Source organism: Liolophura sinensis, chromosome 7, assembly GCF_032854445.1.
Source record: "Liolophura sinensis isolate JHLJ2023 chromosome 7, CUHK_Ljap_v2, whole genome shotgun sequence".
Taxonomy (NCBI): domain Eukaryota; kingdom Metazoa; phylum Mollusca; class Polyplacophora; order Chitonida; family Chitonidae; genus Liolophura; species Liolophura sinensis.
This window is the reverse complement of record NC_088301.1, coordinates 31837847-31864008: the sequence shown is the minus strand read 5'-3', so window position 1 is coordinate 31864008 and position 26162 is coordinate 31837847. Positions and strand designations below refer to the sequence as shown.

The window sequence follows — 26162 nt, the reverse complement described above, 5'->3', positions numbered from 1 at the left end:
TTTAGCCTTGAAACCATATCTGCCAGATTTGACTCCACTTATCCTTGATTTAATGTTAGAACATGGATATTTTTAGAGATCTAATACTGTATGAAAGTCTGAGGAGCTCTCACCTGACTCTTCTTAGCACTGTCTTTGCCCAGCCTGATCTTCATCCTCACAGACTGACCTGTTAACACAACACTCCACTGTGAACACATGCTCAAGCTGACAGTCCATCTGCTGATTCACCTGAAGTTTTAGCTCATGGATGGTGATGTAAGGTGCAGATGTAAGGTGGATGATATGCTGGATGATGTGGTATGTTGGACGATGTTATATGGTGGATGATGCGATGTACTGGATGATGTGGTATGTTGGACGATGTTATATGGTGGATGATGTAGTGTGCTGGATGATGTAGAGCGCTGGATGATGTGGTATGCTGGACGATGTTATATGGTGGGTAATGCGATGTGATTTGCTGCGCGAAACCTGATGAACTGTCCAATAAAGGAGAGGTTCTCAGTGGGATTTTAAAGTATAAAAATCACTTTTGTCCATAATAATCACCATCTTTATCATCAGTAAGAATTAAAAAATAAGAATTCTTAATCGGTCAATTGATCATACACTATGGTGCTAGGGTACGGTCATGCTCAACAAATGGGTGTTTAAGGATGACCTGGTACTGACCATCTTCATCGTCTTCCTCGCCTCCATTCTCCTCTTCTTCCTCCTCTTCTGCCCTCTCTCCCTCCCCCTCTACATCCTCCCCGTCACTCCCACTCTCATCGTCAGACGGGAACTGACCCCCCTTCTCCAGCCTCTCTCGGGCACTTGTGAACACTGACTGCAGCACAATGGAGTCCTCGTATATCTAACAAAACAACAACAACACTCAGTTCAATCAGTCCCAGCAAAAGTCTAAATCAGGAAGTAGGACATTATATTGTACTACTACTTTTTTTTTTCAGTGCACAGTCGCACTGATACTGGTTTATGCTGATCAAGTTGCGTATTAAGAAAACAGAGCCGTGTATGGCGTTGTAAACCCATACAACTTAACATTACAATTCAGCTATGTAACTTAACTGCAACTGGAAGTGACATGCCTGAGCAATAAAATAATCTATGATCTGAACTGCACATGTTGACAATCCTTCGCTTCCTTGAATCTTTGAACTGCACTGATAAAATATTTGTGTAAAATCATGAACTTCACTTCAGCATGCACAGCTTTCAAATGGGTGGATGAAATCAGAACGAGGCTTTTGCCTAGTGTACAGTGCGTATTCTCCCAGACACAGATGTATTCGTGCTATAAAATCAGAAGTGTGTCTAGGCCTAGCACTCTCCACACAACACCGAGAAGGCTCAGTGGCGGCTGGTCACCATGTCGTTTACCTAGTGTTCGTGGCAAATGAGAAGATTCAGTGGAGTCTTTTTGACTTACTACCGGTCGAAAACAATGTAGTGTAAGCACTCATAATGGATTCTGAGTAATAATTAAATAAAACAAATACATCTGACAAATTATTCCCAAACTTCTATCAATAAATACATTAGGTTCCTGTTTTAGAAAATGAATGTTTGTTGGAATCCTTGGGTCAAGCTAAAAGATCTGCACTCATATACATGTAGTAGTATATGAGTGAACTGCAATGTATGGTTAATGACTGAATACATCAAACAGATACATGAATGAACAGCACAACACAAATCTGAAGTCAGTTCTTTTATTTTAATGACTTCATTGCAATAACATGTAAGATAAATATGTATGAATGTGGAAACAGGGGTTGTTTTTCATTCAACACAAATTCAATGTTAATGTTTGCAATAAATTGTAAAACAATTGGTTGGGTCGTGGCATGGCAAATGAAATTGAGTGCAGGCAAGCAGTTTTCATTGTCAATCTGCACCGAGAGCAAGCACCCTAAAAAGTTATTAGTTACACCACTGCTATTATCCAGTCACCATACAAACATTAAACAATCAATAGAAGGCTTATAATTAGGCAAAATACGTAACTGAAGTCACAGTAGTTTCATTTTGATGGACTTATTCGTCAGGTACAAGTACTTGGATGTGTACTCAAAAAGGGCTTTTTTTTCACCAGATTAGTACAGCAACCGAAAAATTTAAAAACCCCTAGGAAACTGAAGGTCACTTCATACAGGGAAGGCATCTATTCTGATGTACTTTCTTTCATTAGTGTTTAATGCAATGCTCCAGAACGTTTCAACTATAAAATGGCGACCAGGTATACAGCTGAGTGTCTGGGGTAAATTGCTGACCTGAGAAACCTCCTAACTTAAAAGCTGCAGCCTAAACTGAGAGACCTGGATATGAACACCTAACCACACTGGTCAATCACCCTATAGATGCATTACTGTGATGTAAAGCTGGAATTTATTCATTAAGATCCATATTTGCCAAGTGTGTTGAAGAGTGAGTTTGCCAAGAGGCTGGTACATGTCAGAGTGTTAAAGGCTGGTACACAAGACTTACCACAGACCCTTCCACGTTGTACGTCTGAGCATTCTTACATAGTAACATGACATCCTTCTCCAGGTCATCCAGGCTGCGATAACGATGCTCCTTAATACGAGACTGCAATACACACAGGAGCACTAGATCAGCACCACACAAGCTGTATCACATATCATTTGTATCATGGTCGTCACCACACTGCTGAAAAAATCCTGCCATGGGGTTTAGCCATAACCATTCATAAATTTATTTATTTATTTGAGTGGTGTTTTATGCCGTACTCAAGAATATTTCACTTGTACGACATCGGCCAGCATGATGGTGGGTGGAAACCGGGCAGATCCCGGGGGAAACCCACGACCATCCGCAGGTTGCTGGAAGGCCTTCCCACTTACGGCCGGAGAGGAAGCCAGCATGAGCTGGACTTAACTCACAGCGACCACATTGGTGAGAGACTCCTGGGTCATTACACTGCGCTAGCGTGCTAACCAACTGAGCCACAGAGTCCCCATTCATAAATGCACAGAGAATCTCAAGAATTTGAGTGAGTGAGTGCTTGGGGTTTAACGTCGTGCTCAACAATTTTTCAGTCATATGACGACCAAGGAATCATTAGGGTGCATGTACGTGTAATGTGCCTTCTTGTTGCAGGACGGATTTCAACTGCTCTTTTATTTAGTGCTGCTTCACTGAGACGACTTACCGAAGGCAAGTAAGCCGCCCCGCCCGAGCCATTATACTGATACGGGTCAACCAGTCGTTGCACTATCCCCTTCATGCTGAACGCCAAGCGAGGAAGTTACAACTTCCTCTTTTAAAGTCTTAGGTGTGACTCGATCAAGGATTGATCCTGGATCTACCAGTCCCGAAGTGGACGCTCTACCAACTGTGCTATCCGAGCCAGTCAAGAATTTGAAGAATGAATGATTATAAGCCTAGAAATAAGCAACAGGACGTGGACACTGTCTTGCACAGAACAGTATTTTGATAGATGCCAAGTGATTAATACAGGACAAAACTGCCATGTAAATAACATTGTAACTTCATTAGTTCTGTGAACAGCAGGAAGATTTGCCATTATGTCCTTCACAAAGTTACAATTATTTCCAATCTTTGTTTATGGCTTAGTGCTACATCAGCAGTATTGTAACTATGTCATGGTGTGAACATTTTTTAACAGTGAAAAGAATCCTAATGCAAGAAGTGCAACATAGCCTACACAAAACCATAACACCCCCCAAATCTCCACAGAAAACTACAGACAGGCTACATATGTACAAAGTTTCAAGAAAATAGAGACAGGCTGTACACGTGTAAACATATCATAGCTCACTTGACAGGACATAGAAACATGAATAACAAAAAGCTAACTGTGTGAAATCTAAGCCAAATGAAAAGTTTACCTTAATCTTTCTGAAATCCACAGGTTTCTTGATGACATCATAGTAGTCTGGAATGACCTTCCGTGAGGGCAGCTGCATGAAGACCTGGCTTAGGATGCGGTCATCACTGTAAACATAACAGTACAATGTAAGAACCGGTTTAGGACACCGACTAACTATACTGAATATAAAAATTTTACGATAGATGCCATTATAAAATAGGGATAAATGAAGTACTCACTACTTTGCAAAACTATTTTGTTATATTAAGGCTGATTTCATGTAAACATATTCTTCACATGACACTGAACGAGGCAGGCGGTTGTCAAGAACATTATCAAAGGCAATTTGGCTACCTCAAAAGCATTAATACAGCAACCATTGCGGCTATACAATTCAAATTATCATGATCCTTTAAATAAAATCATAATCTGAATGTATAAACTATCTGAATTAAAAACATTCCCGGGCAGGGAATCTATCATATATATATATACATATATATATATATATGTATGTATGTATGTATGTACACTGATGGTCACAACAATTCTCACCAGACTTGCCTAAATCCACAACATGACACCATGCTAAATGCCAGGGTAGGAAAAAGAAATCAGGAATCCAAAGCAACTCGAACTTCAACTAAGACTACTTTTAAATATGTAGGCTAAAAATATCCTCTGATGAGTTTCCCCAAAACTACAATAAAATATTTTAAAGAAGTAGTTTCATTCTCTATCAAGGGTTAACTGCAACTTGCATTCACTTCTATGGCCATGTTTGTTTAAATTCGAGACCATGGACTTTCGGGCACTTCGCTCGTACGAGTCAGCGGCAAGCAGACAACAAGGTGGAAAAAATAACAAGGGAAGGTATAGGGGAAATCAACAACACTGGACGATGATCAGAAAAGCACATAGGATAATTAACGGAAATTATAGTATGTAAGGCAACGGCAGCATACGTAAATTGTGAACGTCAACACAACCTGGTTTTGGACTTAAGAGGCTGTGAAGCCAACATTATTTAGACAATGTTTTCACTGCTGGAACCTAGCTAGTAAGCATGTTGCCGCGAGTAAAACAGCAAATGCCCGACTGTCTTCGGTCTCGAATACACTGTGCACAAGTTTGAGAAGTCAAATGCAGTAGACTATGCTTTCTGTTGGACACTGCCTAAACCTGAGAGTTAAGCTATGCAAAAGTAAGTGTCTTTATATTAAAAAAAAACTATAAAAGACTATAAACTAAGAAACAAGCCTAAAACACAAAAACTGTACACTACATTCACATGTATCTATTACCATGTATTGAGAAGAGAGAACTTCAACCCATCAAATGTCCTACATTCAAAATATATTTATAGGGTTGATGACAGTCAACTGAACAAAAGGATTGTGAGTAATACATTAAGTGAGTTATGTATTGACTATTTACATGTATTTGATAGGTGTTTAATGCCACACTCAACATTTACCCTAAACATCCCCTATTGCCAGGTGCCTCACAAAACCCCTGGCTTAAACCCAAAATGAACTAAAGAGCTGTGTACCACTGAACCACTGCTTGGAACTGTACAATGCCAAATATTTGAAAGGTGCTGAGGAGCTTTTTCATAAATTTTACGATTAGCTGAAAAGATAACAACCTTTGTAGCTTCAATCCTTTTGTATCAAATGACTGCTTTAAGACATGCATAGTTAAAAATATAAAAAACTAAAACAAAAGTATGGATAAGCTATGAGCAGGGACAAGAATGACAAAATAGTGAATGCATGCTAGAGTATACCAGAGTGTATTCCATCACCAAATGTAGCCCTTGAGAACTTCACAGGTCAGAGCAAAGGTGGAACGGTGTAATAAACACCAACAGATATTCTCCCACAAAATTTGATACATGAAACAAAATTACATCACATTTTCTTCAAGATTTCCACTAATTGATAGCGGAGTTTCAATATTTCGGAAATCTCTGTAGCCCTAAATATTCATATATTGCTAGCAGTTGTGTGGTTAACTGGTGTAATTATAATTTTAAGTCAATCTACATACGTAGCTGTTAAATTATACCAGTCTTGTTAAAAACAAAATCAGTGTTAAACACATCTATCTTGGAAACAATTTTTCAGCCTCTTAACCAAAACTTTAAAAAAAAACCAATCCTTAAAATATCTACTTTAAGAAATAATTTCATTTGGTTTATTGTGTTTAGAAGAATGAATGACTCATTAAGGTTTATATCAACATTGGCAGAATTTTAGCCATATCATTGCCAACAGTTCGAAAGAGTCCCTTTTGATAGACAGGGCCTACTGGGAGAATATCTGTTGTGGGGAAGAAGCCAGAGTGCCCAGTAACCAGGGAAGGGCGGGGCATCAAGTTACCCGGTAACGGACCTATCTCTGTAGTTAATGACAAAGTCCAGCAGTTTCTTCATGTTGCGGGTCAGTTTGGGAGGATTAGGACTTGGTTTTTCTACTGGAGGACGTCCTCGACGTTTCTTTTGCGTCTTCTTGTCTCCATCATCCGGGTCAGACTTCCTCTTCTTGGATTTCTTTGTTGACCTCCTCCTCTCGGACACCTCATCTAGATTTCCATCTTCAATCGCCTGAAATAGGCAATGTCATGTATTTATTGACTGATTTGATTTTTGCTCAATACCATACTTAAATTTTTTTCACTTATATGAAGGTGGTCAGTGGTGCATTCTGATATCCACATCATACTGGTGGAAGACAAGCGGCCTTAATGAACATTAACTCATGCAAATGGCCACACAGCTATCAACAACCCCTTATTGCCCCAGAATAATTCCCTGTCCTACATGGGATTTGAACCTGCACCTCGTGTCTGAGCTAAGTGAAAATTATATATACTTGTTTTGTGTGTCAGCAATCAACAACGATGATGAGAAAAACCAGTGAGAACTGGACGGGCATAAACAACTTTCCTCATCACTGATAGTGATAAACTGAATCTACTTCAATCACAATATAGTTCATGTAGGGGGGAGCCTACCCTTAGCCACTGCTTGTCAGTCAGCTGATCAGAGTAGTCAATCTCCTTCCTCTGTCGTGAGCCACGCCCAAACATCTTGTCTTCTTCATCCTCAAATGTCAACCTCTCCACCTAAAATAACATAAAAAAGATGAGCATAAATCCTTTCCATACTGAAAGCCAAAACCCCAAAACATCTTTCTGGGATCAAAAGAACTCCCAGAATCAGACAACTTAGTTATGAACCAAATTTTAGGCCATATACAATGTCATCAATGCCAGGAACAGTGAGAGTCTACAAGTTCCCTGGCCAAGGCTGGGCATGAACCCACATACTGTGTGTCCTAGCAATTGAAAGGCAAGCAATCTTGAAGTACCAGGCCATGCCAAACTTCCATGTAGTTATTTCATGTACTTGTATTTATATATTTATGTGATTGGTGCTTTAGGCCATACTTAATAATATTTCACTTACATGATGGCGGTGACCAGCGTTATGGTGGGAGGAAACTGGGCAGAACCCGGGTGTAACCCATGACCACATGTACTTATTGTAGACACAGGTTAGACAATCTATAGTTGATAGTTCATGGAGATGAAATGCCTGCACACCTACCTCCTGTTCATCCTTAAGCAGCCACTGAGGCAGCTCATCCTCTTCCATCAAACGAGGTTTACGTTTGGCATCACGCGAGCTCTCCCTGCGACGCTCCAAATCCATCCGCTACACAAAACAGCAATACATCATGAGTTGATATATGATTACACATACAAACATGCTCTAAAACATATCAGGGTGGTTCATGAAAAACAAAAACCTTTACCAATCTATTTCCAGTTTCAAGAGATTTTCCCCGATTCTTTCTTCAGAACAAGGGCTACAACAAGGGATCAAAACAATTATCCAGAGGAACAAATGATTGGCAGAAATGAACATGGTTTGCACACATTTCAAAGCTCGGAACTTTTTCAAGGCTTTTAAAGCCTAAAGTTCACATTTTCCAGGCAACTTGGACTGACTATTCTACACTTACACAATCTAGAAGCATTGTAAAACGACATTAATTAGCTGAACGTTTAGTCTTTCACATAAACATTGCAATGCATTAACCAATTTCAAAGACGCTGCAAAATCAATTTCCCCAAGACAGTGTTAACATACTATAAAACAGTAGCACAAACTGATTCCATGGCCTCAACTGCAAGGCTTTTCCAGGCCCAACTGCAAAAAGAAAAACTGATTTTCCATGCTTTTTGAGGAATGGAAAAGTTATGTTCAAATTTCAGGCTTTTCAATGAGCTTTGATTGCAGTCATGTTGACAGCATACATAGAACCTAGGTCACCAACCCTTGATCGTCCCCGAGGATGACAAAACATCACCCCTTATGTAATTACACGGAGCTTAACTGTAAATACATACCTGGTAGAGATCAAACTCTTCTTCTGTTCTGGCCAACATTTGGTTGATGGTTTCATCATCTGGCACCTCATCTTCATCCTGCTCAAGGAGAAAAAACAGCCTTTCAGACAACACCAAGCATAACACTCATTTACTGTTCAGCTTTAATACAAACTTATATGAAAGAATACGTTTAATCATACAAAATATCTTAGAAATACTGGAAACAATTTATTTAATTGGTGTTTTAAACTGTACTCAAGGACATTTCACTTATAGGACAATGGCCAGCATTATGGTGGGAGGAAACCCACGACTATCCGTAGCAAGAAACAGATCAGATGCTGAAAATAAAGGGCTGCTATATAGCCGCTGAAAAGTACAGGGCTGCTATATAGCCGCTGAAAAGTACAGGGCTGCTAAATAGCCGCTGAAAAGTACAGGGCTGCTATATAGCCGCTGAAAAGTACAGGGCTGCTATATAGCCGCTTAAAAGTACAGGGCTGCTACATGTACATACAAGGTTGCTATACAGCTGCTGCAAAGTATAGGGCACTATACAGCTGCTGAAAATTGTATTTTTATTCTATATTTCACTGGGGTTTAATCACTGATTCAAGAACTTTTTCACATGTATGAAAGTAGTCAAGTTTATGGGTAAGGACAACACCCTTTATCAGTTACAAACTTCATGACATAAAGCCACAGCTGAAAACAACAATTTAACAGTGTCCGCACCTCTTCATCATCATTGTCTTTTGACAGGATGTCTTGTAGGAGTTGTCTCCTCTCGGAGCCTGTGGACTTCTGATCAAACCTGCCTGCTTGAATGACCTTCTCATCCACGTTGAGTTTGTAGCGAGCAGCAGCCAGAATCTTCTCCTCCACAGAGTTCACACTCATCAAGCGCAGCACTCTCACCTCATTCTGCTGACCAATACGGTGAGCCCTGTCTTGAGCTTGTTGATCCTAAAAGTAAATAAAACATGAAATATCATTGGCTGCTGGCAATCTTCAACTATGATCTCCAAAGATAGGGAAAAGCAGCAAACACCAATGAATCATAACTGTGAAAAGAAGTTAAATCGAACCTATTCCTTTGAATATACTGTTTATTTATGTATTTTAAGTTAAATTCTGCCTTTTTATGAAACCTTATAGCTGGTTTCATCCTCATGAAGAATTTGGTCAAACAGCATTTATGGCGTTCTTGTCTTGGTCTAAAAGCCTTAATCAAAGTTTAGAAAACTTCTTAATCTTCTATATGATAGTCTTGTCTGCAAATTAGGATCATAAACATTTCATGCTGTAATCATTTTTAATTCCCTTTCAGGTCCATTAATAAGGTATTCATAAAATTCATACCTGAAGTAAAATGTTTTGTGAATGCTTACTGGTAAACCACCACCATTATAGGAAAAGAAAAGCTAATTATTTATTTATTTATTTGATTGGTGTTATACACCGTACTCAAAAATATTTCACTTATACGACGGCGGCAAACATTATGGCGGGAGGAAACCGGGCACAGTCCGAGGGAAATCCATGACCATCCTCAGGCTGCTGATAGACCTTCTCGCGTACAGCTGGAGAGGAAGCCAGCATAAGCTGGATTTGAACTCACAGCGATACAATCCACGAGACGCTTCTGGGGAAAAGCTCATTAGAAGCATTTCTAAATACATGCATTAGTATCAAGTACACACCTGATGAGGGTTCCAGTCTGAGTCAAAGATGACGACGGTGTCAGCCACCTGGAGGTTGAGCCCCAAGCCTCCAGCACGGGTACTCAGTAGAAAGATGAAGTATGGAGAGCCAGGGGCATTGAAGAGCTCAAGTAGGTGGCCTCGGTCCTCAGATTTGGTGGTACCATCCAGACGCAGGTACCTGAACCCTAAGAAACACACGTTACCACTGTTATAGTAGCACACACAAGCATTGGCTTAAAACAGTTCACAAAGCATGAATCATCACAGTGTAAGCTGGTAACGTTCATCTCACCTAGCTGATGCATCAGTTATCCATTGTTGCAAATGTAACGCCTTAGGATTTAAAAGATAGATACACTTTATGCATTGAAAAAAAGAAATTTATTTATTTAGTCAGAGTTTGATGGTTCGATGCCGTATTCAAGAATGAGTCACACGATGGTGATCACTTTATGTGTGGAAAAAACCAAGAGTGCCCTGAGCTAACAATCAGTCTATTACTGATTTTTTACCCCCCAGTCAGCTACAAGTGCATGCCATATTAGTGAATGGCATGTGATCTATGATAAACTGCATTTGAGGCCACCAAAGTGACGTTACAAGTGATGTGGACTGATTAGTGCTGCTCAGGCTCCAGGGATAATAGGAGCAGGGAAATCTCAGTTTCCCTGGCAGAGGCTGAGATTGGACAAACACCTCATGACCCCAAAAGAGTGCAGGATGGGAATTTTATTCAGGGTATGCCGAGTTCCTGCTTGACTAAGTGATATACTGGCCTCACCTCTGTACACAAAGTAGTCCTCCATGATACTCATCAATGAGGTCATCTGACAGAAGAGCAGCACACGATGATTGCGCACCTTCAGCTTGGGCAGAATTCTGTCCAGTAATTCAAACTTCCCTCCACTACGATACAGGTCAGGGCTGTAACAACAACAATATATGTCAAAAACATGTTAAAATTCAACTGATCCAATACACACACAAAGGCTTAGCCTAAAGACCTATATTTCCCTAAGTCAGAGAAACTATTTGGAATTTAAACTTCACTATTACAAATGTGATGTCTGCTTATGCCAGGACAGTTTCCAAGTTTTATTTCTTGCATTGCCTCACAGAAATCATCAATCTCATGACATACAAAAAGCCCAAGAATTTTATCATTCTGTATTTGACCTAAAAACTCAATATTTCAAGGCACATTACTTCTGGTGCTGAGACTAACATTTCTCCAAAAGGATGTCATCATACATTCCAAACAAACCTCAACAGAACTTACATGATCAGGTAAAATGAGCAACATAGTCAAAGACAAATTTAAAGTCAAATACAGTATCACATTCTAATACTATGCTGTGTAATGACTTATTTATTTATTTGATTGGTGTTTTACGCCATACTCAAGAATATTTCACTTATACGACGGTGGTCAGCATTATGGTGGGTGAAAACCGGGTAGAGCCCGGGGGAAACCCACGACCATCCGCAGGTTGCTGGAAGACCTTCCCACGTACGGCCGGAGAGGAAGTCAGCACGAGCTGGACTTGAACTCACAGGGACCGCATTGGTGAGAGACTCCTGGGTCATTACGCTGCGCTAGCGCGCTAACCAACTGAGTTACGGAGGGCCCAGTGTAATGGCCTACCCTGAGATAATGACCTACCCCGAGATAATGACCTACCCTGAGATAATGCCTCCCGATATGCCCACATGCTCAGCAATGGCCTCCTCGATGTGTGGAAACATGAATGGGTGGTTACAGATCTTTCTCAACTGCATCAGCGTGTTCATCAGCTGCTTAGCTCCACCCTTACCCTATTATCATAACAGCAGAAAAACAGTCTATTTTCTTCATTTTATTTATTTGAGTTAATCGCTCAAGAATCTTTTAAATTCTTCTACTTTGTGGGACATCTGATCTCCTGTTTTTAGCCAATATACATGTAGCTGTAGCAGGAATGTCAGCTTTTCTTTTCCCACAGGGTTAGTAGTAATGAACAATGTACCCATATCTTTACTTTTATGAATAAACTGGGAGAGAAATACAACTTTTGCTTCGGCACTACCTAAGTATGTCTTAAAAACCCGAAAAATTATAACAGGTCCGTTTTATTGGTGAAAGACATGTGAGTGGCAGGTTTTTTTTAAGTAACAACACAAGCATTGCTTTCCTCACTATGCCTTAAGTCTTGCTTGGCTAGCAGGAAAAGGTACAAAATTTTGGTAAATTGCTACCAAAGCTTGAGAAAATGTGCATGTAATTTGTAAGACAAACCTTCTTGTCTTTTTCTGATCCATCAGTCAGCAGGACTCCTTTACTCTGCATGTGTCTGTAGAGAAGGCGCTGGAGGGCGGACATCTCACATTTGATCACATACTCCACCTGATAACAAAGATCAAACCATTAAGGAAATACTCTGCCTGAAAACAGTTAAATCAAACTTTTAGAGACATTCCCAACCTGACAACAGATATCAACCTTCTGAGAACTTATTCCACAACAGACATGTGATGTATTGGTGTATATCATGCTATAGGCCATGTAGTTTCACATGGCCTTTAACATATCTATCTCAGGTTTCCTTGATTTCTCATGGCTCAGTATTGTGCTGAGTCATATTTATTTATTTATTTGATTGGTGTTTTTATGCTGCACTCAAGAATATTCCACTTATACAATGACAGCAACCAGTATTATGGTGGGAGGTAACCGAATAGAGTCCAGTAAAAATCCACAATCATCTGCTGGCAAACCTTGACACAAACTACTGAAGAGGAAGCAACCGGTATTGTACATTAATGGCTATAGATGTTTGACTTACAGAGGTATCTCAGACCAAAATTATTAGCTCAACCTGTAATCTAAGCTCTATTCAAAGAAATGTTTTGTTACCAGACCTATGGAAGAGTCTGACTCCACCTCACCTTTTCTGGTAACTGTGACTCCACCTCTTTCTTTAAGCGTCTCAAAAGGAATGGACGCAACACTTTGTGTAGACGACGAATGATCAAGAGGGTTTCCTCATTGTTCAGTTCCACCTGGAAACAAAGACTCAGTTATTGTTCAAGAAAGACTCAGTTATTTTTCAATGAATACTCAAGTACATATTATGTATTAAAATATAATGAAATTTTTCACACGCAACTGATTTATTTAATGTGGGTTTCACACTATACTGAGGGATATTCTATTTATATACAATTGGGCAAGTTTACATATGTTGATGGCCACAACTTGGTTAAGCACTATCCTTCCCCTGGGACCTGGCAACCCAACCAATGTATTTTATTTATTTATTTGATTTGAATTTTATGCTGTACTGAAGAATATTTCAGTAACATGATGCCGATCATTTGGGGGGGTCGGAGATCCATGACCATCGGCAGGATGCCGGCAGACCTTCCCACGTATGGCCGGAGAGGAAGTCAGCATGAGCTAGACTCACAGCCGTCACATTGGCGAGAGGCTCATGGATCATGGTGCTGCACTAGTACACCAGGCCACTGAGGCCACCAATGTAAAAACTGAGAGCTGTACTCAAACACACAATCTCACTTGGTTAAGGGCTTGTCATCTGCTTTGAAATAGTGACTTAAATGATGAACAAGGAAGGCCCATGTCTTTAAAGAGCTACAAGGATTTCACAAACTTTCTCTGACTGATTGATTAGCATCATCCACAGAAACTTACATGACAGCGGTCCATCTTAAGCATGGAGGAAATCGTAGAGCCCCAAGTAAACCATCTATCAAACCAGGTAACAAATCTTTCAATATAAAGCCACAGGCAAAAACAGTGAGAACTGTGACCTCACTGGCCAAGGGCTGTCACAGCCAGCCTATGTTTTAAACAGCCTGAGCCAGCAAATGCTCTAAAATTTTCTTTGGTCTATGATGTGTGAAACAATGAAAACCTTGTGCATGATTTGTGATTGGTCTAAAACACACTTACCTTTTCTCCAGTCATGGCAAATGGAGCATTGAACCACTGCTCAAATGTAGCACAGGACTTGAAAATTCCAGGCAACAAGAAATTCAGCAGAGCCCATAGCTCTGGAAGTTTGTTCTGTCAACAGAAGATGGTACATGTGTGATAAAATGTGAAACACTTGACACACTGCTAACCTGTTACAAAATCATGCTTGCTGATGTTGTGAAACTGAGACGGTAAAGATGCAATAAAATTTTTAAAAAAAAAGTAAGCAATCTTAAAAAATTTTCATGTAACATCAATCATCAACTGAGATCAAAATTTGAATTAATTCACATTTTGCAGCATTTAAAGTCTGATCCCCATTACAAATGATCAGAAATTCAGTCCAAAATATTTCAATAATCTGACAAATGCTGTACATGATGTACATGAACCTGGCTTCACAGCTCAGCCAGAGTTTAGGGTTTCCATATATGCTAATGAAACTGCTACACTGTACAAATGATAATGCATGGTTATTTAAACTGACCAATGGTCAGTCTTCCCCTTATTTTCGCCCAGGCTCTGCAGCTTTAATAGGGTACACATTCGCAATTCAGACAATTGGGTCCACGATTTGCCTTCAAACTGAAGAGTGAACAAGCACTGACTGGATAATTCTGCAACACAGACATTTTCACTTGTCGATGCAGTTTCTACCCTATCAGTTTGCACTTCAGGTCATGCTTGGTTGATTGTTGATATGTCGTAGAGAAAAGTCCAAGATGCATGTGGAGGTATGGCATTGTACAACGCGGAAGTTAGGGCATATATATTTTTGAGGTTGAAGTTGACAAATTTACTACATAAATAGTAAGGAAAATCAATACACTCGTGTAACCTTAAGTTCAACCATGTGGCAGAACATCTCTGCTGTTCTCTGTTCAACTCCCAAGATGACCACATAAGTATACTTGATTTTGGAAAAAAATTTTACACATTAAGCAACACAAATTTTACTTTGTGTATCACAGGGGAATCGACTCTAAAAAATTCAAAATGGATTTTACTTTGTCCGATCTCCACATCTTTATAATCAGACTGTGTTGAAGAGCCACTTACAGTTTCATAGGTGAGTGAGTGAGTGTTTGGGGTTTGACGTCCTACTTAACAATTTTTCAGGCATAAGAGGACCAAGGAATCCTTTGGTATCACAGGTGACAATGGGTCTTTGCAGGAAACTGAATGGAGCCAATCCACAAACTTAGACCATCAAAGAGATGCGAGGGACTTAGACTAGCATGTAGTTCCTAGGGCCAGAGGAGAGGGTTATGGCTACAAACCTGTAGGGGGGTGCCAGTCAGCAGAAGGCGATGGGGAGAAGTGTAGTGGGTGTTGAGAACCTGGGTCAGCTTACAGTGGTGGTTCTTCATCCTGTGACCCTCATCTATTATCATGTACTTCCAGCGGATCTGTTACAACAATCAAACACAACATTCAAACTAATACATTTATATTTCTGCAAAAAAATGCAACAAAACATTTTCAATTCTCTACCAACATGAGAATTACACTCAACACTGTACTTGCACTTATTTCCTGTCGATACTGTTACAGTAAATCACATTGGTCCTTACTTATTATTTTACTAAGCAAGTCATCAGATTAACAATCTCTTCCCACATGTGAACTGTATTTATCATTTATTCATAGACTGAATTTTACACTTGAACAATTGTGATCAGGTTTATAGCTAAGAGAGAAGTCCAGAGTGGACCACTGGGAAAGGGAATGGCACTAGTAAGTTGTTAGAACCTGTTTTCAGTTCCATTCTTCTGTACAATAAAACATATTCACTTCAACCACTGTGGGGGCTCTGGCTGAACTAATCAGCGAAGTTGCTGTTATCTTTGAGGTATAGAGGGCACTAAGGGCCATATATATATCAGACAAAAATTGTTCGATTTATTTTTGTACAATTTGTTTCCAGCTGGTAAAATGCAAATGAAACTTCAGATTCTACAGCGAGACAAATGAAATCAAATAAGGTTTATGCCACTTAACACATAATACTATATCATCACTGAAAATACACACAGATATAGATCTGTGAATGCACTGTCTAAATAAATCTTGAAACAAACTATTTTAAGCCAAAAATATCAATGTCATGTCACTGATACCCCCTGAGACTACAATCCACAGTGCATGTCGAATCTGATGCTTCAGAATCATTTCAATTTGTAGAAAAAATTCTTAAAAAAAAAAAAAAAAACAATTTTCCTCGAGAGTGTTTCATGGCCTTTCATCTGATATATACCTAATTTTAGCGTTTTCTTTGCCTTTAATGGTGCGAGCCACATTGCTGGGCCACAGTATGATCTCACCTTTGACAGAACTGACTTGTCCTTGATGATGTACTCGTATGTCGTCAACAGTACATTGAACTTTCCTGATCGCAGCAAAGGGTTGAGATTTCGCCTGATGTTGGGAGATCCTTTGTACGGCACTTTAATAACAGATGGTGCCCACCTATCAAACTCCAGCATCCAGTTGGAAAGTGTTCTGAAACAAATCATCAATAACACAGTTGTAATATTAAAAAAGAAACCCTCACTTAATCTTATTCATTTCACTGGTGATTAAACTTATCACAAACAGGTCAGATTAATGGATCAGGACGTTGGAAGGTCTGGAGTAAATCTCCCTGACTTAAAGCCACAGCTGACCTAGCAAGCCTTCGATTCGTGACACACATACAAAAATTATAAAATCAAAATGAGTAAGATGAGTGAAAAAATTGGTCTGACAGAGATTATGCCAGTTGTGATGAATAGTTTAATTTTCTGCAAGAAATACTTTGTGTACATACATGCAGTTATCCATATTCCCTTCTCAACTCACTCACGATATGAATTTCATAACATCATAAGCATAATAAAATGCCGAAATTAAAATTTTTATACAAGCTCACTTAATTTGGGAACATGTCTAAATTTAAGTCATCTTGAACAAACTTTAATTCTCCACTTGATTATTTATTTTTAATCAACCCATCTGCTTGAATTTTTGCAAATTTTTCAAAAATTTCGCCAAAAGATGTTTGCTGATGAATAACATTTGCTTGCTTTAGCTTTACCTGTAGGCCTTGTGTATCAGACAGTGATTATTAATTATTAATCACTTAATCCATAATTTACTTTATAACACAATAGTACTGCATTCCACTTTAAGACCCTATATCAGAAAATGCTACGTACGACAGAGGGACTATAATCAGGAAAGGACCGTTGACTTTTTTCTTCTCCATCAGGTAGGTGATGAGGCCAATGGTCTGGATAGTCTTTCCTAAGCCCATCTCATCAGCCAGGATACCATTCAAGTTGTTGTTGTACAGGGACACCATCCACTCCAACCCTTTCACCTGGAGCAAAATGCCATTTCTATATTACACGGATGCGGGAGTAAGAGTTAGACTGATGTTTTACCCTTTAATAAATAATAATTTTCATATGTAATACCAAGAGAATTCATTCTTCAATTCCTGCTACGATATAACTGCAAAACTGCTGAGGTGGCATTGAGCCATAATCATTCATACATTCATTCTTCAATAAAAAATATAAGATAAAAAATAAGCCAACCTACACATACCTCTCCAAAATTTACAAAGAGATCTTGTTACCCCAAACAGACACTCTTTAATATTGGCTTAATGTGAATGGAAAGTACCTGATACTCCTTGAGTTTGCCATACACCATGATACTGGCCTGTCCTGAGATCTGCTCACGAATGGTGTGGGCGATGTTGTAATAATTCTGTAGGTCATGTCTATACTCATCATCATCCTCCCGTGACACGTCCCTGAAACAAAGCACTCCCATTACAAACACGCCATCCCATGGCAACCACTGTCAGAACAACTCCATAGACATGCTAAATACATTCAACCTGGGCTTAAGTGAATGTTGACATGAATACTAGTGTCATTCACTTGACAATCATAGAATTAACAGAGCATTTTTAGAAGCAAATAAATGCCATGTGCTCTTGCACTTTGGTACTAAACCTTACATATTTAGAGGAAAGGTTATCCCACCATCCAATCAGCCCTCAAAAGCACCTTTGTATTATTAATAGAACGCTTAGAATCACGCAAAATGCATAATTTAGTCATGGGTGAAAATCATGGTCATTTACAGTACTTCTTCATTTGTATATACAATTTATGTAGCCACTTTCAGATATTTGAGAATAGAAAACTGGGTCCACATATCATTTTTCACATATGAGCAGTGAACAGTACTCCACAAATAGGTAAAATCCATCCAATAGATGCACAGGAATCTACTTACACTTTGAGCTCAACGTCATCCATGGGCTGTTCTACTGGCTTCTCCGCCTCTCTAGTCTCTTCCTCTTGCTAAACATACATACACAGTCGTTCTTCATTCATAGCATACAAACCATAAATCTCAAACATTTTGTGCACACAAAATTTTCCTTAAGTAAAGAAAATGGTCCTTTCAGGATGGTTTTGTTACAAAATGAACCACAGCACATGGTTTGTATCTACAGGATGTCACTGAACTGGTTTGAAAATCAACACCAAGATTTCAGCAGGGCTAATTAGTGGCTTACTCAATAATGTTTTTAGTCTGAGGCTGAATGGTTTGAAACATTCACCTGCATGTGTATCTGTTGTACTAAATGCATGTACATCACTTGCCTTTAACTTTATTTTGTTTAATCATTTTTCATATTCATACATATGTATAACTATGAATTGTTCTTTTACATAAAAAAAGAAAAATTATTATCATTATTATCTGTCTCACCTCCTCACTGTCCTCTGAGTCCCCATCCGAGTCCTCCCCACTGTCACGAGGGGCCACCTCATACCTGATCAACACATCACATACTGTATACAGTACAGAAATCTTTCTGCACATAACCTTATAGTTAACAAATGATGTTCAATAAAAACCATTTCTTTAATGGATTTATTTCTTAATGCTCCACCCCTATTATATCAATGATATGAAGAAGACGTAAGCTGGGCCTTAATATTCAATAGTGGATTAAGATTTGAGCCTGGCAAAAAAACTCCGTTCATACATATTACACCTGTATTAAGATCTAGTCTAGTTTAACTCTGTATTCGCTTTGAACAAATAGCTTTTTAACATGATACTCATGGGGCCTCCGTGCTAAATCAGCACAATGATTAAGGTCTCTCACCAATTCGGTTTCTGTAAGTCCAGGTCCAGCTCATGCTGGCTTCGTTTTTGATACGCAAACAACCTACGGATGGTCATGGATTTTCACTGGGCTTCACCATCATATCAGTGAAATATTCTTAATTACAATACCAACCAAACAAGCAAAAAGATTTTCACAATTAACCGCATGTAACACTTATTTACTGTTTTCTAAATCTCTAACCTCAAGTGACCTATAAGGTAACACTGACATTTCACTTATATGATGGCAGTTAGTTTATAGGTGGGAAACCTGTGCCCAGGATAACACAACGATCTCTGACAAGTGGAAGAAATGTGATCTGCAATAAACCTTAGTTTGCACAAATCAACCAACAGGAGCCATCCACCACTCATTCTCACCACAGATCATGAACAATCGGTTGATGTCTCTAATAAACCCTCATTGTGCTTGATAGACACTGAGTGAGTGGGACTTGAGGCATATACTTACCCTGGATGCATCTCCAGCCATGCTTCCACCTGACTGGCTAGTGGAGCCTCGTCACCGGACAGCATTTTGCCTGTGGCTGTCTCTACCACATGTACTCTGATCTCACTAGTTGTGGAGGCCTCATCCATCATCTGTAACACAACAACAACAATGTACAACTAGAACAACACTACACTGCACTGCTAAGTCAATTACAGTCATATACAAATAGGTCTCAACACTGGGGGGATAAAAACACTGAAGAAAATATAACAGAAATTAGCAGCAAAAGATAAGGCAAATGGAAAGAAGAAGGCAAAATGAATTGTGAAGTTCAAACCAGAAACTGTTTCCAAGCCACTACTGCAAAAAAAGACAAGTATATTCAGCAGAAAAAGTATTTCGAAAGAGAAGATTGGGCAGTGTTGAGTGCAGATACAGTACAGTTTCAGCATAAAAATCTGAAACAACTTGAGTGTTCTGTGTCGGTAGCACTCATCTTGGGAGCTCTGGATTCTTACCAAGAGCAGGGTTCAGCTTCACAAAGATGGTGTACATGTACAAAAATCGCACATGTAGGACAATGGTACGATAATGGTGACATAAAATATCGTATGACGAATGTACAATGCCCTACACCCCTTTGTGAAACTGGGCCCAGGAGTAAGCAGGTTGATGAACACGGATTCCTTACGGACCAGTATGTGTTAGGCATATGTGTTTGCCATATGTATCAACTAGAAAATGGTCTATACGGAAGCAACTTTTACACAAGACAATAAAATCAATAATCTGCAATGTTATTTTTTCTCATCACTACCAGTATCACAATGGTGTGCAGTGTTAGCCTTGTAACACGTGCCAGCCCCATCCACATCTCCCTTCCATCCCATTCGTTTACCACGCTTTTGCAAACTTGTTCAGACACAGCGTGTTCCTACAAACCCTTCTGCAATATGAAGATAGCTCTTTAAATACTGAAGTGGAGAGTGAAGAAATCTTATAATGAATGACATGTTAAAGACTTCAAAAGAGACATGTCAACAGAATAGCTTTGCTAATGCTTCAATCATTTCTAAGCTTACCTAAAACTCATGAAAAAGTAAACTTGAAACAGAGAACATAGGGAATCAAGCAGGCTAGTAATTAACTGAACAGGCTTGTACATACCTGGAGCAAATCTTGTACTGCACTACTATTAAAGAGGCGGTAAATTCTAACAGTCCCAAATGCAATGTGTTCTATCATATGGAGAGACAGTCAAGTGTTGGTCAAGCTGTGCTTGTTAGGGCAGGGTAAGATACATATATGTATGTATGTACAGGAGTTAAAATGTGTGTCCGCTGACCTACACGTATGATTACCTCCTCATAACCTCTAAGTGGGATATCATTTTTTCACGCATCCATGGATAAATAAGGCAAGACACAAGATACTAAAACCAAATATACAAAGCTATATATAACAAACAGCTTGACTATCATTTAACTGTTTTCAGCACACACTGTTCATGTATACATTCAGATTTTCTATCAGGTTACAAAGGTGTTAGCATTTATGCCACTTTATAAAGAATATGACGTGTCTATAATAATATGGATACATGTGCACTAAAATACTATTAAATGTGGGACACATTCAGAAGTGTTTGAGTGGAAATTAGATTTTTTTTTTTTTTTTTTTTGATTGGTGTTTTACGCCGTACTCAAGAATATTTCACTTATACGACAGCGGCCAGCATTATGGTGGGTGGAAACCGGGCAGAGCCCGGTGGAAACCCACGACCATCCGCAGGTTGCTGGCAGACCTTCCCACGTACGGCCGGAGAGGAAGCCAGCATGAGCTGGTCTTGAACTCACAGCGACTGCATTGGTGAGAGGCTTCTGGGTCACTACGCTGCGCTAGCGCGCTAACCGACTGAGCCACGGAGGCCCCGAGTGGAAATTAGAGGTTGAGTTAATGGACCTAACAGTTTCTATGGAAAAACGCTTCACCTATTTTATACCTGTACTGGCAATGTTTCATTGTAGATACAAACACATACATGTACATAGAATAAATAAAGTTTAGTAATAAAGACTACAGTACTTCCTGAGCTACTATCAAGTTTAAAAAAGAGAATACACTGGGATTAGTGTTTTGCTACACCTACAATCCGGCATATGGTTCCATTAAGCACATTTAGAGTGTCACAATTTAAACTGTGCATAAACTTGGAATATAAATGTGAAAAAAGTTTTACTATGATTCATGATCACTATAATGATTAGTTTTATACAGATGGTGATTTCAATGGCTGTCTTTGTTAAATGTTTTTATTATAATTATCAAACTCCAAATTAGACAATGCTTTGGTTAGATTTACATGCTGAAGCTTCTAGGATTTAAAATTCAACTTCTCTCTCATGGTGATTTTATCCGTGAAATTTTACTTCTGCGCCTTCTCGTGAATAATTCTACCACTGAAACTTGTACTAAAAATAAGTTTCACTGAAGGTGATAATTTTATTAACTGGTGATGGGTTCAATTATAATAATTCTACCATTACGATGTCTCATGTTAACATGATGAAAAGAATAATCATATAGTTCAAGCTGTTTTCGACATGTACTCTTTCTAGTGACTAAAAAGCTTAACCTTCTTAAAAGCTTAACCTTGTTGAAGAGTCCCACTTAGCAGTAAGTAAATAAAAAAAAAGTTAAGTATAGTTCGGAGGTCTGTACTCAAAGCGGTTACATTACAGCTTGGGTGTACAGTATACCTGTACAGTACATGGCAAGAGGCTATAGTAAACAAGTAGTATTAAGCCTGCAGGGTGGAGAATCACTTAAGCTGTGTGTACAAAAACTGTCACGATAAATCAAAATGATAAACAAGAGAGCAATACAAGCAGGAAGTGTAAGAGGCGCATGACATAGGACTGACGGGTGTCAACCTTACTTACCCCTTCCTTCAGTGCCTCACCACTATCCTCCTTCTGCAAGCAGAAAGTCATCACACTCAAGTGACCTCACACCCTCACATCCTCAACTGTCCACCCTCACTCACTCAGTGGACAACAAACACAAGATATTTGACACAGACAACATTTTACTGTGTATTTAAACCAGCCATTGCCTGCTTTCATTTAACTTCTTGCAGAAACCATTGCTAATGAAAATTTGTGGGAGACAAAAAGAACTTTATAACACAAGGAGATAGCTTTCAAATGGATGTTTGTTGTGAGGAGTATCTGTCAGTGCCACAGGCCATCAAGAAGGTGTTATTGAACAATGTCTATTGTTCCTATAGGATACTTTCTCTGAAACTGTGCACATCTAACATCTAAATGTACCTGGGCATGAATAATGAAAGGTTACTGCTGTATTCTGTGCATCCTTATGTACATATTTTACATTTTGAAGTTCACCAGGGATAACTATCTGAAAGTCCTCCAAAACTTTTCTTCCCCCCCATTGTTTATATGCAAAAAGTGGATGTTGTGGGGTGTGGGGGCGATTGGGGAAATAGGGGGCAAATCATGTCTAGTTTAAACCATTATTCAGCCGAAAAAATTCCTGATCCTTCAGCCATTGCAACTATCAATACTCTAAACCTGACTGTATGCGTACCTTGGGAACCTTTTTCTTCTTCTTGAATTTCTTTCTCTGATCCAGTTTGTGTTGCTGTACCAGCTTGGTAAGGTTATGGATGAACTCATCTGTCTGGTGGAGCAGATAGGCCAACCTTCTGTCCTTCTTCTGGTCAATCAGCTTCCTGTAGCCTTCTTCATCTTCAGCCTAGACATTATATCAAGAAGACACCATCACATCAACATCAAATATAAATCTCTTTATTCATATTCACCTTTTTGAATGTTTGCAGGATGTTTTTTTTTTTTTTGCAAGAGGCTGAGGTATTAGGGTAGCTGTAAAGCAAGTGGCTGAAGTTGGCTGAAGTTAGAATTCGAGTATATGTAATTTCTTGCAGACTTCAAGGGCTGATTGAAGTGTCAAGCAAAATAATTACATGTATCTCCATGACAATATAAACAAAGATATCACACTTCCCTTTTAATGCTAACACTGCTGATAAAATATCAGTTCCCTAGGCTATTCTTTTTCTTACTGATTTTTGTAATTTCCTATTTCAGACAATATCTAAACTTAAACGAGGGTGCCTCATGTTTTCAATGTCAATTTTACTTGTGAAGACAGTTACAAAACTTTTCAACAGGTTAATGGCATGAATAGGTCAAACATTTTTGGCTGCCATTTACAGCTAACCTCTGTGATTATGACTGTGTTCCTTTCTGCCTTTAAAACACATCTGGAAAGATCAGAACAAGCTGTTATATTCTTGCTTGATGTCACCCAAATGACATTTCTCAATGTTACACTAACACACAAGGCAGACAGCCAAGGGCTAATGGTTTAAAGATTACATGAAAATGTTCTATAAAACAAAGTGTATGGGTTTAACAGCCATCAAAGCAGCAGGCTACTTAATTTCCAGACTGACTGCTGTGGCCTTAAGAAAACTGTGGTTTAAAGCCATTTTTACGCCCCAAGAAGAAAGCTGAGAAACTGTTAGGTACTTTTGTGTTTTTATACTTTTGTATATGTTCTGCCACATTCTTAAATCCATATTAAGAAATGAAAACCAAGTGTTTCATGTATCCTTTAAGCCGCTTCCGTTTTCCACTGGAATGGTTATATAACAAGGTGAGCCTCACCATAAGACGCCGCATTCGCTCTTTTTCGATGCGTTCCTGTTCCTTCTTCTGCTCCCGTTCTGTGTTAGCATGGTAAATCATCACTGCACGATTCACCTTGCTCACTTTGCCAGAAATATTACGATGGAAGTCCTTGAAATCTTTAGCATGCTGCAGAATTGCATTCAGATATTCCTGAAAACAGAGAGTAAATGAGTTCAAACCCAGCGTAATAAATATGCACACCATGCTGACAGAAAGTGGGCATTTATGACTCTTTTTCTAGTCATTGTTGTTTTAGCTCAATAAATGTGGAAGAGTTGAAAATTTTAGACCGAGGCATCACAGGCCATTTGCACGCAACCAAAACATGAACACCTAATGGAAATCTTTGTGCTTACCTGGTGCTTCTGTCTCTTTTTGCGCTCTTGCTCAAGTTTCTGCTGTTTCTCCAGTTTCTCTGTGACACGAGCCTCGCGCAGAGATTGACGTTTGCTACGTTTGTATGCCTTGGTATTCAAGGCCGTCTCCAGAGTTGTGTCCCTTCTCATATAAGAGACGACTTCAGATCGCAACTGTTAAAGCATACATAATAAAATCGTTGTTGTCATGTTGAGAGATTTTAAAACATATTTAGAGTATTTTGACAAAACAAGTACTGTACCTCGCCCTGTTTCACGTAGGATTTAGATTAGGTCAAATTTTCTCCCCAAAATCCACACTGATTCCCAAGCAATTATCTTTTTATTACCAACTGGCGTACATTTCATCCAGACCGTAACTTTTTTAGACCCTGCAAATTACACATAACTCCAGCTTACAATCGGTAAATTTCACATCAGATGAAGGTTCTAATATCTCCAAAATATTTCACTTCAGTTTGGCAAACATTGGAACAGAAAAGTTTTTTGATCAAAATCCATGACAGAGTTTGCTCTTACTCAGCTGGCATTGTAATTAGTAGAAGCATAACCCAGTTTCAACCAATAACATGCTAACCGGTTCCTTGCCTGTCCTTCTGGGAAAAGAGGATTGCCAGTAAATCCTCACTGATCTATGCAGAACCCAAACTCTGCTCTGATAAACTTATACCAATGCACTTAACCTGAGATTTATAACTACCACAGAGCATTACCATTTTCGTTAACATTGATTCTAATACACAATACTCTTGTTATGACATAAGCTAAGCCTGTGCTCTGTAAATGCGAGCTAAGATGGAGACATCAAAATAGTACCTGTCTCTGGAAATTGAGCAGCCGTAGAGCCCGCAGCTCTATCATGGCTTTAGTTCTCAGATCCTCTGCCATAGTAGCAGACAGATTCTCCAGTTCTAGGATACGGTGTGAGATTCGACCCGCCAATCTACAAAATAAAAAAAGAAACTAACTATACCAACACAATTCTTGTGTCATTTTAATGGAAATCCTAAAAACCCATATCAATTTGAAGCTTGTAAGACATGAACTCTTAAATGTTTAGATCTGATTACCTGTGCTCTCTTTCCTTGAGGGTCTCAATAGGGTCTATGCCCACAGGCTTGGCCACAGGGGCGATGCGGTTCTGCTTCTGCTGCAAGGAGATCATTGCCTGTACTGAGGGTGGCGGTGGTGGCTGGCTAGGGGGCGGTGGTTGTGATGGCTGAGGGCTCGGGCCCACACTGGGACCACTTCCTGCAGGTCCTGGCTGGTTAGGTCGAGGTTGCATCTGACTAGGGTCTGTTCAAACATAAACTGAGTGAGTGAGTGTTTGGGGTTTAACGTCGTGCTCAACAATTTTTCAGTCATATGACGACCAAGGAATCCTTAGGGTGTATGTAATGTACCTTCTTGTCGCAGGACAAATTTCAACCGCTCTTTTATCTAGTGCTGCTTCACTGAGACGACTTACCAAA

General features: G+C 39.3%; 1 protein-coding gene across 4 annotated transcripts in view; it reads right to left on the bottom strand.

The window, feature by feature from the left end:
* The window catches only part of LOC135471472 (transcription activator BRG1-like), a 30489-nt gene that overhangs the window by 2781 nt on the left and 1546 nt on the right, over positions 1 to 26162 (bottom strand). For 3 of the 4 annotated variants that reach the window (XM_064750718.1, XM_064750719.1, XM_064750721.1), the window contains exons 3-30: positions 25761 to 25986; positions 25507 to 25633; positions 24670 to 24843; positions 24290 to 24463; positions 23187 to 23354; positions 22520 to 22552; positions 19596 to 19726; positions 18719 to 18782; positions 18236 to 18303; positions 17612 to 17744; positions 17140 to 17303; positions 16267 to 16444; positions 15223 to 15351; positions 13919 to 14032; positions 12892 to 13005; positions 12242 to 12349; positions 11648 to 11781; positions 10748 to 10890; positions 9964 to 10151; positions 8996 to 9226; positions 8279 to 8356; positions 7473 to 7580; positions 6878 to 6988; positions 6244 to 6467; positions 3879 to 3984; positions 2494 to 2595; positions 676 to 859; positions 114 to 169 (exon numbers count right to left, since the gene is read on the bottom strand). In XM_064750718.1, the coding sequence (XP_064606788.1) occupies positions 114 to 169; positions 676 to 859; positions 2494 to 2595; positions 3879 to 3984; positions 6244 to 6467; positions 6878 to 6988; positions 7473 to 7580; positions 8279 to 8356; positions 8996 to 9226; positions 9964 to 10151; positions 10748 to 10890; positions 11648 to 11781; positions 12242 to 12349; positions 12892 to 13005; positions 13919 to 14032; positions 15223 to 15351; positions 16267 to 16444; positions 17140 to 17303; positions 17612 to 17744; positions 18236 to 18303; positions 18719 to 18782; positions 19596 to 19726; positions 22520 to 22552; positions 23187 to 23354; positions 24290 to 24463; positions 24670 to 24843; positions 25507 to 25633; positions 25761 to 25986 (3770 nt within the window). The remainder of the gene's footprint in view (positions 1 to 113; positions 170 to 675; positions 860 to 2493; positions 2596 to 3878; positions 3985 to 6243; positions 6468 to 6877; positions 6989 to 7472; positions 7581 to 8278; positions 8357 to 8995; positions 9227 to 9963; positions 10152 to 10747; positions 10891 to 11647; positions 11782 to 12241; positions 12350 to 12891; positions 13006 to 13918; positions 14033 to 15222; positions 15352 to 16266; positions 16445 to 17139; positions 17304 to 17611; positions 17745 to 18235; positions 18304 to 18718; positions 18783 to 19595; positions 19727 to 22519; positions 22553 to 23186; positions 23355 to 24289; positions 24464 to 24669; positions 24844 to 25506; positions 25634 to 25760; positions 25987 to 26162) is intronic. The other variant, XM_064750720.1, reaches the window with a different exon arrangement.